This window comes from Erpetoichthys calabaricus, chromosome 11, assembly GCF_900747795.2.
Source record: "Erpetoichthys calabaricus chromosome 11, fErpCal1.3, whole genome shotgun sequence".
Lineage (NCBI taxonomy): Eukaryota > Metazoa > Chordata > Cladistia > Polypteriformes > Polypteridae > Erpetoichthys > Erpetoichthys calabaricus.
The window spans coordinates 42,467,132-42,486,868 of record NC_041404.2 but is presented as its reverse complement, the minus strand read 5'-3'; the positions used below and the strand labels follow the sequence as shown (position 1 = coordinate 42,486,868).

Here is a 19,737-nt window from a genome sequence, read left to right as displayed (position 1 = left end):
AACAAACTTTCATCATCTGATTGACTCAAGTCATCTGTCATTTTTAATTCAAATTTAGGTATTCTCTCTTCATATGAAATTTTACAATTATAAAGCACCAAATACTATTGGGAAACATTTGACGCATGGTGCTAAGTTAAAATACCGTTTTCTTAAATTATAGAAGCAGAGAAAACTCAATCCCATTGTTTACAAGGACTTAGTCAACTTTATAGTTCCATGGAATGATAGCAAGTAGTATCTGACAGAAGGTGGGGAGCCATTTTAGACAAAGCAGGGTGAAAACTGATTACTTAAACATCATTGTCTATTGTAGAAATTCAAAACTACTGAAACAAATAAACAGATAAATAAATAACGCAACTATTTAAATGAACTTTCATGAATCATCTGGATAGCTTAATCAGTATGCCTTATCGTGAGCAGAAGTGTCTAGAACAATACTTGAGCCATACAACATTATTCCTTCGTGACAAATTCCATAACTTGGTGTTTTGACAATAATAAAAAAAAAAACGTTGTCCCAGAAGCCATGCTAGAATCTTCATTAGTTATGATTCAGTTGTTCTTACACTGCACACCGCTATTAATAAGCCGCTATTCGCTATACAAATAAAGCATGGATAACGTGTAACGGGTATCATCTAACAAAAACAAAGCCATTAGATTAAACACAGTTACTGTATAGTCTTGCTACAAAAACAGCAAGTACATTAGCAGATGATCTAAGAATATTCGAATATGTGTGGTAAAATGTTAGCTGATTACACTACAAAAATTATGACTACTCTGAATTCCAATCGTGTCATTTTGTGTTTGCTGGATTACATTTAAAAACACTAATTCGAGAAACAATCTACGATCCAGAGAGTCTGTGATCAAACTGAACGAATTAGTAAAATTCTCTAATTTCCGTTTAAACCGTATATAGCAGATTGTTTTCACTTAACAGAGAAGAGCTATACTTATTAATAATAAAAGAAATTACAAAAATTGAGACACATTTAAAAAGGATTGATGTTAGTTATTTTATGATAAATATGGACAACTCCGTTTGATAACTGTACCATTTTCAAGGTAAATATTCGGAGTATAGATGTGCTTATCTTAGAGAACGTTCTAATCGTTAGCATTTTTGTAAATTAATTCAATGTACAATTTGATGATAACAAAGCTCTGATATAAAGAAATGACTGGAGTTTCACAGAAATGCTATTTAAAACATCTTGCGGTTTTCTGTATTTTTGTATTTGAACTGTGAGCGCCGCTGTTGATCAATAAGGTGACTTTTTCCAGGCACAAATACAGCAGCACCACCTCTTCTACAGCATCATACTGTATAAAACAAAGACACAGGATTGTAGCTGAACGTGAGGACAGGAATTCACAGCTCGAAAAATGGATATTAAACAATGAAACAAAGATATAGTTGTTCTTCTAAATCCATGAAGGTTATTCCAAGAAAACAAAAGGGATCTTAAATCGTTTTCTTAAACTGGAATACGTTATTGTTCTCTTCTCATCTGGAAAATGAAGGGCCGGACTTTCCTAAAAAAGGTACTGATACTAATATTTCTAAGATTGCCCACATTGTTAGCTAAAGCAGAGGTTCGTTATTCCATTCCGGAGGAAATGGTGAGGGGTACGTTCGTAGGTAACATTGCAAAAGATCTGGGATTAGATAGCCAGAGACTGAAAACAGGCAGGGCTCGTCTCTATTCTGATGGGCGCACGGAATATGTTGAGCTGGATACAAATAAAGGGATTTTAGTTATTAAGGAAAGAATTGACAGAGAGCAGATGTGTGGATCAAAAACTCATTGCGCCTTAAATTTTCAAATAGTCCTTGAGAATCCGATGGAATTATATCGAGTTTCCTTTGATATCATTGATATTAACGACAATGACCCCATGTTTGAAAAACAAACTGTTCAGTTAGAAATTACAGAGTCGTCTCTTCCAGGAGCAATGTTTTCACTTCCGAGTGCTGTAGACAGAGATGTGGGTGTAAACAGTCTGAAATCATACATGCTCACACCGAATGATCATTTTAAATTAAAAATGAGTAAGCAACCCGATGAAAGCAATTCTGTTTCTTTATTATTAGAAACGCCACTGGACAGAGAAAAGCAAGAAGAACATGCTTTGCTTTTAACTGCTGTTGACGGAGGGAATCCTCAGCGATCTGGGTCAGTCGAAATAAAAATTACTGTGCTCGATGCGAATGACAATTCTCCTGTTTTTACACAGCAGCTTTATAAAGCTGAAGTCACGGAGAACTCTCCGGTAGACACTGTCCTGATTACAGTTAAGGCAAACGATGCTGACAAAGACATTTACGGAAGAGTCAAATATTTTTTCTCCCATGTTTCAAATAATGCGCAGAATTTATTTGACATTAATTCAGATTCCGGAGAAATTTCTCTCATTGGAAAACTAGATTACGAAAGCAATGAAATTTATGAAATGACGGTGCAAGCCAAAGATTACGGCCACGTAAGTTCTAGCAAAGTGATAATTGAAGTAATTGATGTAAATGACAACACGCCAGTTATAAATGTCATGTCAGTTTCAAGCCAAATCTCGGAAGATTCATCACCCGGGACAGTAATAGCAATGATTAATGTACAAGACGAAGATTCCAGAAAAAACGGTAAAGTAAATTGCTTCATAGATAGCAATCTCCCGTTTAAGTTGAAATCTTCTTTAAATAGTTTCTATAGTTTGGAAACGGACGCATTTCTGGATAGGGAAAAAACCTCTCAATATAATATTACTGTTATTGCTACAGACGAAGGTGAGCCATCACTTTCAGCTTCACTAACAATCACACTCGAGATAAGCGATATCAATGACAATGCTCCAAAATTCGAACAGCAACATTACAAAACATTTCTCATGGAAAACAATTCTCCGGGGTCTTCGTTTTTCTCAGTGAGAGCAACAGATGAAGATTTTGGCATGAATAGTAGAATCTCATATTTCATTCAAGAAGCCCGTATACAGAACATTTCTGTGTCTTCACTTGTTTCTATTAACTCGGATCAAGGCATGCTGTATGCCGTACGTTCATTTGATTATGAGCATTTGAGCCATTTTCAAGTCTCAGTTACAGCTAAGGATGGAGGCTCTCCGGCTCTCAGCACCACTGTCATTATAGATGTTTTTGTTCAAGACCAGAATGACAATGCTCCAGAGATTTTATACCCAGTTTTGAATAAAGGTTTCCCAATGGCTGAATTCATACCTCGCACTGCTGATGTTGGTTATCTAGTAACAAAAATTATTGCTGTAGACAAAGATTATGGGCAGAATGCTTGGCTTTCATATAAACTACTTAAATCAACCGAGCAAATTCTTTTTGAAGTCGGTTTACATAATGGAGAACTAAAAACCCTTCGACACGTTACGGAGAAAGATTTTACTAAGCAAAGATTAACAATTTTAGTGGAGGACAACGGGCAGCCTCCTCTCTCAGCAACAGTTAGTGTTAACGTTGCCATCACTGATAACTTTGCATTAGCGTTATCAGAATTTAACGATCATACTCAACAAAAGGACGAAGATGGAGAGCTAACATTTTACTTGGTGGTCTCACTAGTGATAGTCTCTTTGCTTTTCATCATCTTCATTATCATTATAATATCTTTAACATTGCACAAATGGAGGCGTTCTAAACTTTTCAGCGAATGCTCAGACAGGACACTGCCAGTTATCCCGTATTACCCACCCCGTTATGCAGAAGTTGGAGCCACTGGGACTCTCTGTCACGTCTACAATTACGAAGTGTGTCTCACAACAGATTCTGGAAACAACGAATTTAAAAATGTCAAGCCTTTGGTCGTCGATACTGATCCTGCTGCAAACCAAAGTAATGACTCCATCTCAAAGAGTGATTTAATTGCAGAAGGTGATCTTCTCCAGGTAAGTTTGATTACACTCACTCAGATAAAAGCATTTCTTGCTGTTGGAAATCACGGATATTAAACTTTCTGCAATGTTATAAGATTGCATGAATTTATGCATTTAAAAGAAATGTACAAAGACGTGTATTGCTCGGTAGTTGTTACTTGTCTTCTACTAATATTTTTACCCATATTAGTATAGGATTCAACGATTTCATTTCGGTTTCAGTTTTCATTGGAAGTGTCTGAGGCACTTTACATCATGAAAACACATGAAATATAAAACATATTAAAAGAAAAAAATAACTGTTTAACATTAGGGTAGGAGAATGCTGTGTTATGATAATTAAAGCATTTTAAAAGTTGGGTGATGCAGCCACATTTGAATCTTTGTGATTGGCCACCTTAATCAAACATTAATTTTTTTTTCTGTCTGCTCATGTGTTGAATAATCTTTTTATATTTTAACAGCATATCTCTAAAGTATTGTTCAAATGAGAAAAAAAAAAAAAAACAGTTTAACATTACAACTAAAATACTTCACATAAATACATTTGTTATTTACATATTACTTAAAAATATAAATTTCAGCTTTATTTTTTCAATATCTTTATTTCATGCAGAGTGTTGAATTTAGCTGCAGTCTTTATAATTAAATCCGTTAGCCATTAAGTATAACTATTGTATTCATGTAAAATACAAGTGTTTATTTTTGAGTTTAATTTGTGGGAAAAATTTACTGTTTTGATATTTCTGAAATTCTAAGGAAAACCAATAATTTTACATAATTCCCATTTCCTATTGATTATGTTCGTTTGTAAGATATTGGAAAAGGTTTTTTATCAAATAATATATGATGTATGAGGACTTGGTATCCTTAACCAGATTTGGACTTACCTGAATAAGCTGCACTAATGTTTGTTTTTTTTAAATTGAATTAATTGAAAGAAAGTAACATTCTACACAGACAAATCAAAGTTAACTGAAATAAATTAAATTCACCCCCACAAGAGAGAAAGAGGAAGGGTAACAGCCAGAGTAAAACCTTTTAAGAGTGGAAAGGAGAAAGGTGAATCATTGGCCCCAATATAAAAGCTTATCCTGAAATGTTATTAATTAGATCTTGCCAGGTTTGAAAAACATTTTAACAGATCCACTAAGTGAGATTTAGATTTTTCCCAATTTCAAATTGTATTTAACATCAGTTGCCCACTGACTTAAAAGAAGTGGGAAGGGATTATTCCAGTTGAACAAGATGGTCTACGTGCTATTAGTGTAATGAAGGCAATTCCAGTTTGTTTGTCCTTCTCCACTTTAAGCCCATCTGGGAGCCCACCAAACACAGCTCTTAGTGGATTAGGAGGGATTGTGACACCAAGGTTGTCTGATAGGTATTTAAGAATTTTGGTCCAGAATGATGTTAATTTGATGGATGCCCAAAGCATGTGGCCCAATGAGGCTGGAGCTTAATTGCAACTTTGGCAGGATGGATCTTGCCCCAGAAACATTTTGGACAATTTTGAATGACATAGATGTGCTCGGTAAAAGATTTTAAGTTGAATAACTGTATGCTTTGCACATATGGAGCTCAAGTGAATTCTGTACATGGCTGCTTTCCACTCCTTTTCTGAAATGTTGAGTAACAGGTTATTTCCCACTGTACTCTGGGATCTTTGAAAGGAAGGGAATTTAAAATATTTTTATATATTATAGAAATGCTGTCTGAATCCTCAAGACTGATCAATATTTCTTCTGGAATAGAAATACTGTAGGTAGGAGATGAGGAAAATTGGGCAGATTTTATTTAGTACAATTTCTGATTTGGAGATTCTGGACAAATTGTGTTGATGGGAAGTTAAATTTAGAATGTAATTGTTCATAGGATGCAAAAGCAATATCTATGTACAAAATCTGTAAGTGAATTTAATCCCACATGTTTTCCAAACATTAAAAACTGTGTAGTTTTGAGAAGGTGGTTATCGTGTAGAGGTGCCACAGATAAAAGCTTCTCTGTCTTGAAGTGCTTCCTACATTGGTTCCATATTCTGAGTGAATGAGGGACAATTAGGTTTTTAGTATATTGACAATAACTTGTATTTACTGGGGTACAAAGCAAAAAATGTAAAGAAGTACTGCAGGATTTTATGTCTGTTGTTGACCAGATCTATGTATGTTCATTTATTTGTGTCAGTGTCCATGTTTTAATAGCTAGTATATTTGCCACCCAATAATAAAATTGAAAGTTAGGTAGAGCAATGCCACCATCTGCTTTAGGTCATTGTAGGGTCACCCTTTAGATACATGGTTTTGATTTCCAAATAAATGAGGTTATGATCGAAGCTAACTTCTTAAAAAATGATTTGTTAATGTATATAGGGATGCTTTTAAATTGAAAAGAAGCTTAGTAAGGATGTTCGTCTTGACTGTGTTTATTTTCCCTGCTAAAGTGAGATGGAGAGTAGACCATGTATGCACATCTTGTTTAGGTTTTTTCCATGCAGACAGCAAAATTTTGTTGATAAAGAGCTTTATGTTTACCCCTAGGTATTTAAACTGATCTGTGATGATGAAAGGGAAGGTGTCCAATCTAATATTGTGTGCTAGAGAGTTCACTGCATGGGAAAAGCACACTTTTATTCAAATTAATTTTGAGTCCAGATATCTTTTGAAATTCTTTTAGTGCTATTACATAGGACTAGGGCGTTGGATTTCTCTGCGTCCACAGTCCTTCACAGTTCCTCCAATTAGCTGTGAACCACCCAGTCTCACTGAGATTGCACAGGTGGTGAACCAGTTTTGGAGGCTCCAGGATCTGTGGTATCCGGGGTGAACTTCTCCAGGCTGGTGGTAAGGCTGTCTGGCATTGCAAGCAATCTTTGCCTCCATTTGGGAGACTGGCATCATCCCAACTGACTGGGAAATGGGACTTGTCATCCCTATCTGGAAAGGGAAGGGTGATTACCTGGATTGCAACAACTACAGAGGGATAACACTGCTCTCGGTGCCGGGTAAGGTCCTTGCTAGGGTCATCCTCAATAGGATCCGTGATCACTTGCTCAGCTACCAGCAACCAGAACAGGTTGATTTTACACCTAAGAAGTCTATCATTGACCGCTTCCTGGCACTGAGGGTTCTCATGGAGCGCAAACGCAAATATTGGCAGAGTTTCTTTCCATCCTTTGTTGATTTTCATAAAGCGTTCGACTCAGTTGATCGAGCTGCCCTGTGGGACATCCTAAGGGTTCATGGGATCCCCTCAAGGTTGTTGGATATCATGGCCGGCCTGTACACTGTGAGTGCTGTGCAGAGTGGAGGCAGGTCCTCTGTGTTTTCCCCAGTTGTTTATGGGGTTCGTCAGGGGTGTGTTCTTGCTCCTCCTTTATTCAATGCTTGTATGGACTGGGTGTTGGGCAAGGTTGTGGGGTCCAGCGGCTGTGGGGCAAATGTTGGTGAAGAAAGATTCACGGATCTTGACTTTGCTGACAATACTGTTGTCTTTGCGGAGTCAATGGAGGCTCTGATCGGGGGTCCATGGTGTATATGTGCCATCTGTTTTCAGATTCACTATATTCACATTACTAGACCATCGGATACAAGGAAGGAGCCAATGGTACCAGTTCATTACAGTACATGGGTACTTACTCACATGAGGCCGATTTAAAATTACTGTTCAATGAAAATCTTTGAAAAGTAGAGCTTGGAAAGAAAATACAGACAGGGAGAATTTACAAAATTGGAAGTCAGTGTTTTGGAACTGTAAAGCAGCAGTACTATTTATACCAAATCACTGAATTATATTGTCAGCTTTTTATCATGTTACTAACTTAATTATTCTGTACAACACTAATGTTTAATATGGGGAGTCTGCCTTGCTTGAAAAGAGTTAAAACATATAACTCAGAATTGTTGTGGAACAAAGCTGCAGGTTATAGTATGTGCATAATGGATTTATTAACTGTCAATGTTAAACAATATTTACTAATTTTAGTAAAATATTTTGGTACTAGGGAAGGATATGTTGTGATGTATTGGTAGGTGGTTCTACCTCACAGATCCAGCATCCCGCTCCTAAATGTTCTTTCTTTGTCTGGTAGGTTTTCCTCCTGGTAGTCTGATTTTTTCCCCCTTTTCTTCAAGCATATTAAAGCTAAAATTATTAAAAATTGAAAAAATTCTCTTACATCTTGTATTGTTGGAAATAAATAGATTATAACATATCATGACTAAAACTTTTTTGGCTTGGTTTACTAAATAATGAGCATTAACGTTTAGACAATGAACAAAAAGGTGTTCTTGGATAAATGCATCTCTGCTTAAACTGTTTGTAATGATGATGAGGATGATTATAATGATTTATTATTATTATTATTATGTCAGAACTTTTCTTTCTTTTTGTGTTCAGGCCAAAGTGTGTGTGGGTGTGCTTATTAATTAATTTAACTTATTTACCTATTTATGTATTTATTTAAAGAACTTCTGTAAAAAGGCAAATTTCCCCATGGGGACAAAAAAGTTCTATCATTATTATTATTATTACTACATTGAGCCACTGTCTCTATATTTTGTAATGCTGTACTTGAACTGCGAGTGCCGCTGATGATCAGTTACGTGATTTTTGCCTGAACCTGAAGCGGCACCTCCCCTTCCACAGCGCCACATAATACACAGACAGAAGATCCTCTCCATAAACAAAGACTTGATACATAGAAACAGAGGATACAAATCTTAAATATGTTTTTCACAGATCATCTGGGACATCAACAAGGAATTTTACAATAATATCAAGCCAGTCGCCACCTTTTCTTGAAGAACGTCGTTATTATCAGGACATCGGGAAAATGTTACACTGGACTTACATAAGGCAGGTATTAATTATAGTTGTATTTACTGCGTGCGCAATTTCAGTTAGCCCGGAGGTCCGTTATTCTATTCCAGAGGAAATGGTGAGGGGGACGTTCGTTGGTAATATTGGAAAAGATCTAGGATTAGATAACCAGAGACTGAAAACTGGCAGAGCACATATTTATACTGAAGGAGGCGCCGAATATATCGAGCTAAATGTAAATAAAGGCATTTTAGTTGTAAAAAATAGAATTGACAGAGAGCAAATGTGTGGCAAAAAATCTCCCTGCTTTCTGAATTTCCAGATTGCCCTTCAAAATCCCATGGAATTACATCGAATTGTGGTCGAAATTGTGGATATTAATGATAATGCCCCTTCGTTTCCGAGAGAAAGCACTGAATTGGAAATTATTGAATCTTCTATTTCTGGAACACTGTTTTCACTGCCGAGTGCTTTAGATAGCGATGTAGGTATTAATGGCTTGAAATCATATACACTTACACATAATAACAATTTTAAATTAAAAATGCCTACGCAAGCGGATGGCAGTAGCTCTGTTAGGCTATTGTTAGAAACTCCTTTGGACAGAGAAACGCAACAAGAGTACGTTTTGCTTTTAACGGCGGTTGATGGAGGAGACCCACCGCGATCGGGCACAATAAAAATTCACATTATTGTACTTGATGCCAATGACAATCATCCAGTTTTTACTCACCAGGTTTACAAAGCTGCAGTTCAGGAAAATGCCACAATAGGCTCTGTGTTAATTACAGTGAAAGCAAATGACGCAGACAAGGGCATAAACGGCCACATTAAATATAATTTTTCTGACCTTACAAGTGATGTGCAAAATGTATTTGATTTAAACCCGGTGTCCGGAGAAATTAAACTTATAGGCAAAATAGATTATGAAAAGAATAAAATGTATGAAATTAATGTAGAAGCTAAAGACAACGGGGGGCTCGTAGATTCCTGTAAAGTAATAGTAGAAGTGATAGATGTAAATGACAACGTGCCATTAATAAGCCTTATATCGGTCTCTAGTCAGATCTCCGAAGATTCTTTACCTGGGACAACGATAGCAATGATTAACGTTCAAGATTATGATTCTGGAAGAAACGGTAAAGTCAAATGTTTCGTTGTAAATCCCAGTCCATTTAAAGTGAAGACTACCTTAAACAATTTTTACAGTTTAGAAACGGATGCATTTCTAGATCGAGAAAAAATTTCTCAATATAATATTACTGTTGTGGCTACAGACGAAGGTGAGCAGCCACTTTCTTCATCTCAAACAATCACACTCGAGATAAGTGACATCAATGACAATCCTCCAAAATTCGAACAACAACATTACAAGACATTCATAATGGAAAACAATTCTCCCGGGTCTTCATTTTTTGCTGTGAGAGCCAAAGATTTTGATTCGGGTCTGAACAGTAGAATTTCTTACTTTATTCTAGAAACCCACATCCAAAACTTTTCTGTCTCTTCCTATGTATCAATTAATTCAGATGAAGGCGTCCTCTACGCAGTGCGTTCTTTCGATTTTGAACAAATACGCAATTTTCAAGTCTCAGTTACAGCTAAGGATGGGGGCTCGCCAGCGCTTAGTACCAGTGTCATTATAGATGTGTTTGTTCAAGACCAGAATGACAATGCCCCAGAGATTTTATACCCAGTTTTCAATAAAGGATCTTTAGTAGCTGAATTTATACCTCGTGGCGCAGAAGTTGGCTATCTTGTTTCAAAAGTCATTGCTGTTGATAACGACTTCGGGCAAAATGCTTGGCTTTCCTACAGAATTGTTAAGTCCACCGATCCGACAATATTTGAAGTCGGCTTACACAATGGGGAACTGAGAACACTTAGACAAATTACGGAAAAGGACTCTTCTAAGCAAAGATTTACTATTGTGGTGGAGGACAGCGGACAGCCTTCTCATTCAGCTACAGCTACGGTCAACGTTGCCATCACAGATAACTTTGCGGCGGCGCTTTTAGAATTTAATGATGTTACACAGGATTTGTCCGGTGATGATAATCTTACGCTCTACTTAACCCTCTCTTTAGTGACTATTTCATTTCTTTTTATTATTTTAATTATACTTGTTATATCTGTAAAAATTCACAAGTGGAGACGTTCGAAATTTTTCAACGAATGCTCAAATGGCACTCCTCCGGTAATTCCCTATTACCCGCCACGCTATGCAGAAGTGGGAGCTACTGGAACTCTTTGTCATGTCTACAATTATGAGGTCTGCCTGACAGAAGATTCTGGAAACACCACACTTAAATATGTAAAACCGTTGGTCGGGGATGCTTTGAAAATGGACTTTGGTGGAGCCGAAACAAAGAGCCGGAATATTAGGAGTGATTTAGCTGGAGAAGACGACATAATTCAGGTATGTCTGAAATTCTTACTGTTGAGCATTTTTTTCTCTCTCTCTCTCTCTCTCTCTCTCTCTCTCTCATATCATATATACTCTCATAATATTGTGTTCTTCTTCTATAACACCATTAGTGGTGGAATTCAGTCAGTTTGAGTCTTATTGATTAAATGATAAACTCTCGAGGTTGGTTCGATCAGTTCGAAAAAGTGAAAATAAGAATAACCACGTGTCATTGCAATCACTCTTTCGACATCAAAAAAAAGAACCCTTGCACTTTTATTTTAATAAAAGTTATATGAAATAAAGCGTAAATAGAAAGTACAAACATTCTAAGTTTTATTGTACAACATAAACTGACACTTTTCACCAAAAGCAAAGCTGCTCAATTACAAATGAAAAAGCTTTTTGTGGTTTCTGTCCATAGCTTGATTCATGATTGTATTATATGTGTTTACAATATTTTAATTTATAACACTGTTGAGAGTTATGATAGAATAGATTAAAATGTGAAGCAATGCACTGCTGTATATCCTTTTGAAGAAATATGCAACCACTCAACTGCTTTGCAAAATATTTTTTTGATTTCATTAAACTATTTGTATTGGCAATGTTTTCTACTTGATAGCAAAGCTAACCCATTTGTAACAAAGACAAAAGCTGATATTGGAGTGATTCTGAAATAAATTGCTATAAGTTAAATGCCAATAATAATACCAAAAGTGTATAAGTGTTGGTCAGTCCAGTGTGTGAACATAATAATATAGTATTTACATATTAATCAGATACATGGAGTCTTCTCTATCATTGATGCGTCCTGATTTCAGTGGGGTGTATGTAAATGGGTTTGCCTCTAGAAGTGTGCACAAAAGTGCATGAATGGAAAACAAAGTGATGTAGGCCAGAGTTTCTGAAAGTTGTGTGTGCAAGGGTTTGCAGAGGTGAAGAGGAACCTTGGTTCTGTGCAAATATATCATAGAAGGTTTAATCTCTGCTCGGAAGTCCAGAATAAACACATGAATGAATAAATAAATTATTTATTATTATTAATTATTATTATTATTAGCCAAAGAATATCACTGTTAAACATGATTAAAATCACAAAATGGATATAATAAGAGAAGAAACACTGATTCATAAAAAAAGTATTAGTAGACTAAAAGTATAAAATGTGTTTCTAGTTGTGAACAGAACACATGCAAGGGAATACATTTCACACCGATTAATATACAAGGTTAAAAAAACAACATGCCAACTAACCAAGATGTAATGGCAACAGATGCAATTTATGGTAGAATCATTTGTTTCAGTGAAAGACTAAATCGTAGGTGCAAGCTTTTGTTAAAAATATTTTCCAGTAGACATATTCTGATTCTAGAAGGCACATTTGACAATGATCATCTTGTGAAAAAACTGTAAAAACGTTTTTCATGTTTTTGCTAATCAAATTTCATCTATTTGAAGACAATTTTTTAATAGTTTCATTTATTATAATTCTGAGCTTTGTAGGGTTTTCTGTGGATATGTAGACTTTATTTTCACTTTCCAAAGCCTTTTGTTCTTATTGACAACACTAAATTGGTTTGATTGTATAAATACGTGCATCTGTAATGCATGGTCACCCCATCCAAGGCTGATTCCTGCCTTTTGTCTGATGTTTGACAGGATAGATTTTGGCTCCCATTAATTCTCATAAGACCAAAGTGGATATAGATAATGTATCCATGCATCCATCCATCCATTTTCCAAACCGCTGAATCCGAACACAGGGTCACGGGTGTCTGCTGGAGCCAATCCCAGCCAACACAGGGCATAAGGCAGGAACCAATCCCGGGCAGGGTGCCAACCCACTGCAGGACACACACAAACACACCCACACACCAAGCACACACTAGGGCCAATTTAGAATCGCCAATCCACCTAACCTGCATAATTTATCCATCCATCCATTTTCCAACCCACTGAATCCGAACACAGGGTCACGGGGGTATGATTTATATTATTTTGGATGTTGTAGAACAATGGTACAGTGATTATGCTTCCCTGTTACCTTAAGTATACAGTGTCCTGGGTTTGACTCACACACATATCCATTTGGGTTTTCATTCAAAACCATGTAGTTTTTCCTCACATATTCTCAAAAAAAATGAAAATTATATTAAATAGCAACTCTAACTCTAACTTGGCCACAGTTTAGACAATTCAATGAACTGGTGGCTCCTGCAATGGACTGGTATCCTTTCTCGACTTCCTTCCTTCCTTTAATTCAGTGTTTCAGGGTTACATACCAGGTTACATTTTTTAGAAAATACTTGTACTGTGTACTGTACTTTTACACTTACCTGAACCAACATTTTTGTTTAAGTTTTTTCACATTATACATATTTTATGACTTAGACTATAAAGCAGAATAAGACACCTGTTGTATAGCACAGCTGTTTTCTATGGTTAAGTGCAGTCTACTTTATGAAATGACTAGCCGTCCTCCATGGCTTTGCCCATGTAGAAGTGAAACAGGACAGCGAGGAGAGCTCTTCCCAGCTCCCTACTCCTGATGTCACGCTTCCCCCTTCCCTAATCCCATAGCCTCTGTCTCATATTAGCATGAACATATCGGTCCTGTAAGTGAACTATGATTCTTAGCACAATGAGAGGAGTCGCAAAATCAACCAGAATGTTCAAGCAAATTCTAGAAAAAAAGCCTGATCTAAATCCATCAAGTTGTTCTCTCGTTCACTAGCTAATTAAATGTAAGATACGCCCTGAGGCTGGCGCGTTGGTGAGGAGGCCCCACCACCCTCCCGTTGGACCGCTGCATCTCTCTTGGATTCGCACAAATAAATCTGTTCTGCAAGCAAACTATGATACTTAGCACAATGAGAGAGGTCGCAAAATCAACTGAAATGTTCAAGCAAATTATAGAAAATAAAAACAGATGTAAATCATGAGAAGCAGACAGAGAAACAGACAGACAGACGTTGGATTTTATATCTATAGAGATTATACAGTTTAGTGATGCATAAGGAAGTCATTGTTAATATACAATACATTGATTATTAAATAAATGGTTTACTAATGACTTACATTGTGAACAAGAAATTTTCCAAAGAAAGTTTCCAAAATTATTTTGCATTTTTAGTTGAAAGAAGTAATTCATTTACTAGAAAAATTAAGAAAAAAAATCATGTCATTCTGAGGTTTACATTGGCTGCACAAAATGTGAACAAGATTTGGTCTTAGACAATAAACATATTTTCTGTATAATGAATATATTATATGCTAAATCAGGTGATATTCAAAGCTATTCATCAATAAGACATCTTTTTGGATGTATGGCCGCTGGTTCAACTATGGTGGCATTTCTACTTTCTGCTAATGCTTGAGTAATTTTCATTTTGCCTGTAAATTTAAATATTTGTTCAAAATTCATTTCTATTGTACCTGATCATTTTATAATTTAGGTTTTTGAATAAAACTACATCCCATTTTAGGGTCCTGTGGAAACCAATCAAAATTATTTTTCTAAAAAGAAAATTGCATTTTAATGTAATCTATTGACATTCTTGCTACATTAAGAAAGATCAAGGCAGTTTTTGCATACTTTTTAAGTACTGTATAAGCCTAAAAAATTATCCTGGCCTATTATTTTAATAGCAGATTCAAGATTGGTGATGCTGATGCATATTATTTCAGTTACAGTGCTGACAGTCTGGTGATTTGCAACATGACAGAAGAGAGAAAATATTGCATGATTTCTTTAGTTATTATTACTAATTTGTATCTCCACAACTGAATAAGGTAGTTATAAAATGGATGGTTGGATGAATGTATGTAAGGACTGCAAAAATTCAAAAAAACATCTTTGAGCAAAGAAAATCAAAATGAAGCTCACAAAGTGCAATGTTTCATGGACAAGAGTAATAAAAAAAAAAAAAAAAAACTCATTACATTCAGAGTGTTCATCACTTAAACTTTAAAAAATAAAACAGAATCACCCTAGAAAGTCATATGAGTATGTCAACAACAACCACAACAACATTTATCATAGCTCAAAGACATTTTCAACAATAGTGGTAATTCAGAATTACAAATGCAGGTAAAAACAGATCAATATATATTTGTGATAGAAGAGAATCATAAAGTCTAGCTTATTTACAAAGTATGGTAAGATGGATAGAAAACAAAAACTCCAGTTGGTGGAATATTAGAGAAAATAAACCTGTGGTGTGCCAAGGCCAACCCCAACTCAGGCATTCTGCAGGACAAGAATGTGTAATCATTACCAGGATGCTCTTGTGATGCTCTCTTCATCTTCACCTTCTCAGCATCTCTGGTTGCTAAAGCATAATTAGGCCAGAGGGCAGTGGACCATAATGCCAGAACAGAGTAATGAGAAAAGAAATAGTGATTAATTAACAGCCTATAAAAACAAATGGAATTCAATAAAAAAAACAGTTTCCTTTGTCCCTCAGTTATGATGGAATTCCAGTGATGTCAGTAACTGATATAGTGAGCCAAATTGACAAGTTGGGTTTTTAGTATTTTCTTTTTAAGTCTTCAACTGTACACTAGCCCAGTGTATCTCTGATGGTCTCTCTAAAAGCCCCCCTTTGCAAGTATTTTATGTTTCACTCTTGGAACTGTGAGCAAGAAAGTGTTAGAGGGCCTAGGGTTATAATTACCTATTAGTTACATAGGGGAATAAACACTTGAAAATATAAGAATGTGCTAGATTGTTTAGAGTCTTATATATGATTGAAAGTATTTAAAATCAATCCTAAAAAAACACAGGCTTCCAGTGATATGATGCTAGGACTGGGGAGAAATTCTCAAATTTTCTCTTTTTCAATAAAATTCTTACTGTTGCTTTTTTGGAATAATTACAGCCAAGTTATATATGTTTATGTAATCCAGGTAGGTTCATTATAATAATGTAGATAGATGAAGGTAAAAGCATGCATTAACTTTTCAGCATCTAGCTGTGATATAAAATAACATGATGTTTATTGACAAAAAGAACAAAAGTAATGTGCCTAATGTGCAATTTGAATCTAAAATTACACCTAAACATTCTTTACTTCTGGCCTTATTGGCAAAGCCTGGTTTGGCTTAGTTTATTTTTGTGGTCTTAATTTTTTTTTTTTTTTTTTTGTTTGTTTGCTGCCAATAATAAAAATTTCTGCTTTTTTTCCATTATTAAATTTAAGGAAATAATTACTCAGCCAATATGTGATTCTAGTAAGACTTGTTCAGAGTGATTTACAGTTTCGGGGTCATCTGGTGCAATCCAAAAAGAGCCATAAACTTGTTGGCAAAAACAAGATCATTTTTATTAATTCTGAATCATTCCCAAATCTAGTTATTTTTTCAAGGTTATGGAGGCAGAGGGATTGACTGATACTGTGGAGCATATGGCAGGAAACAGCCCATTGAGAAGCTTTTATATCTCCGAGCCCAATCACACCCACACCCACACAGCATAAGACTGGCATCAGTGGAACCCAGGATCTGGAATCTGTGTGACATCAGCAATAATTACTGTGCCACCACACACACACAAACATTTTAAATATTTGCACCTTTAAATTTTGATACTCTAAAATATACTCCAATGAAATGTCTTTAAAAATGTTAATTTCTTACTATCTTTAAATACAAACTGTCATGTTATCAGATCAGTTACCTTTATTGTTTGCTAATACAAGTAATAATCTCTACACTTAAGCTATTCTTTTACATCAATGGTACATTCAATGAAAAATATTAATATTTTTTACCTAATTTTTCACACAATGTATTGTGATGATCACTTTGTCAACCGCTTCTTTAATTCTACATTACAACTTAAAAGTATATATATTACGCTACTATGATTAGACTCTGAACTTTATTGTTGCTAATAGTTATTAATCTGAAGCAAAGAAAAAAAGAGTTGTTGTAATTTCAAAATATCAGTTCATATATTTTTACTGTATGTTCATTTTCTGAAATTTTTCAAAAATAAATATAAAAACATAACTGTTTTTTACAGTATTAGAAAGTCACAAAAAAAATACATAAAAAACATAATAGAGGTTGTGCAGTTTAGCATTTGGACAGCGAGAGCCGCTGATGATCAGTTAGGTGATATTAAATTAAGCAGGACCTCATAGCAGTTCACAAAGACAGAAAAGCCTCGCCACACACAAAGACGGGAAGGAAAAATGTCAAAATGGATACAAAAAAATAAGCAAAATTGGAATTAACGCCTGGAAATAAATTCTTGATATCAAATCACGGATAAATACGCCAAGAAATTCATTTGCCTTTAATCGACTATTATTATAAGAGTGAGCTTCTTTGTTCCCGATGCCGAAAATGCAAAACTGGACTCTTGTAAAGCAGGTACTGATACTAATTTATTTAATGTTGATCGTATTTTCATTTGCGTCACAGGTCCGTTATTCTGTTCCAGAGGAAATGGTGAGGGGAACGTTGGTAGGTAACATAGCAAAAGACCTGGGGGTAGATAGCCAGAGACTGAAAACAGGCAGGGCTCGTGTTTATACAGAAGAGGGCACGGAATATATTGAGCTAAATGTAAATAAAGGGTTATTGGTTATTAAAGAAAGAATAGACAGAGAGCAACTGTGTGGAAAAATAACACCCTGCTCCTTAAATTATCAGGTAGTCCTTGAATCTCCGATGGAATTGCACCGTGTATCCATCGAAATAATTGATATTAACGATAATGATCCAACGTTTGAAAGTCAAAGTTTTCAGTTAGAAATAATCGAGTCTTCTCTGTCAGGAGCATTGTTTTCATTGCCAAGTGCTGTAGATAGTGATGTAGGTATAAACAGTTTGAAATCATACGCCCTCACGCCTAATGAACATTTTAATTTAAAAATACGGGTGGAACCTGATGGCAGCAATTCTGTGAGTTTATTATTAGAAAAGCCTTTGGATCGAGAAAGGCAGGAGGAATTTTCTCTTCTTTTAACCGCTGTCGATGGAGGGGAACGTCAGCGATCTGGTACTGTCGAAATTAAAATTACAGTGCTAGATGCCAATGACAATGCTCCCATTTTTACCCAGGAGCTGTATAAAGCTACCGTCCTGGAGAACTCTCCTGTAGGCTCTGTGCTCATTAGAGTTTACGCAAATGACGCTGACAAAGATATGAACGGGAAAATAAAATATTTTATATCTCATATCTCAAATAATGCTCAAAATTTATTTGAAATGAATCCAGACACTGGAGAAATTAAACTGGTTGGCCCAACTGATTATGAAAATAACAAAATGTATGAAATGACGGTGCAGGCCAAAGACTATGGAGGCCACGTAAGTTCCAGTAAAGTGATTGTAGAAGTAATTGACGTAAATGACAATGCACCATTTATAAATCTCATGTCACTCTCAAGTCAAATTTCTGAAGACTCGTTACCAGGGACCGTGATAGCAATGATTAATGTGCAAGATAAAGATTCAGACAGAAACGGTAAAGTCAGCTGCGTCATAGGCAATGATATCCCCTTTAAATTAAAGTCTTCTTTAGATCATTTCTATGCTTTAGAAACTGACGCATTCCTGGATCGGGAAAAAACATCACAATATAATATTACGATTTTAGCCAGAGACGAAGGGGAGCCTACACTTTCTGCTACTCATACAATCACATTAGATATAACCGATGTAAATGATAATTCTCCGAAATTCGAACAGTTGCATTACAAAACACACATTACGGAAAACAATTCCCCGGGATCTTCATTTTTTTCTGTGCGTGCCAAAGATGACGATTCGGGTATCAACAGCAGAATCTCTTACTTTATTCAAGAGACCCGTGTAAGCAACATGTCAATATCTTCGTTCGTTTCTATTAATTCTGACGAAGGCGATCTTTATGCAGTACGTTCATTTGATTATGAGCTACTTAATCATTTCCAAGTGTCTGTTACAGCTAAGGATGGGGGGTCGCCAGCCCTCAGCGCAACTGTTATTATAGATGTGTTTGTTCAAGACCAGAATGATAATGCTCCAGAAATTTTATACCCAGTTTTGAATAAAGGTTTTCCAGTGGCTGAATATTTACCTCGAACTGCGGATGTTGGTTCTCTTGTTACAAAAATTATTGCTGTTGACAGGGATTTTGGACAAAATGCCTGGCTTTCTTACAAAATCATCAAAACAACTGACCCAACACTTTTGGAGGTGGGATTATATAACGGCGAATTGAGAACACTTAGACAAATCACAGAGAAAGATTCCACGAAGCAAAGGTTATCAATTTTAGTAGAAGACAGCGGCAAACCATTTTACTCAGCAACGGTTAGTATTAATGTTGCCATCAGCGATAATTTTGCTCTGGCGCTCTTAGAATTCAACGACCTTACGCAAGATAACTCCTCTAATGGTGATACTACATTTTACTTGGTGATCTCTTTAGTGATAGTTTCTTTTCTGTTCATCACATTTATTATTATTTTGACTTCTTTAAAATTCTACAAGTGGAGACGCTCGAAATTCTTCAACGAATGCCCAAATGGAACTCTTCCAGTAATTCCATATTACCCACCTCGTTATGCAGAAGTGGGAGCCACAGGAACTCTTTGTCACGT

General features: G+C 35.8%; 1 protein-coding gene across 1 annotated transcript in view; it reads left to right on the top strand.

Moving 5' to 3' along the window:
- Window positions 1–19,737, top strand: part of LOC114661283 (uncharacterized) — a 47,302-nt gene that overhangs the window by 20,324 nt on the left and 7,241 nt on the right. The window contains exons 3-6 of the mRNA XM_028814496.2: window positions 1,495–3,924; window positions 9,053–9,218; window positions 9,690–11,149; window positions 17,570–17,966. Coding sequence (XP_028670329.2) covers window positions 1,495–3,924; window positions 9,053–9,218; window positions 9,690–11,149; window positions 17,570–17,966 — 4,453 coding nt within the window. The remainder of the gene's footprint in view (window positions 1–1,494; window positions 3,925–9,052; window positions 9,219–9,689; window positions 11,150–17,569; window positions 17,967–19,737) is intronic.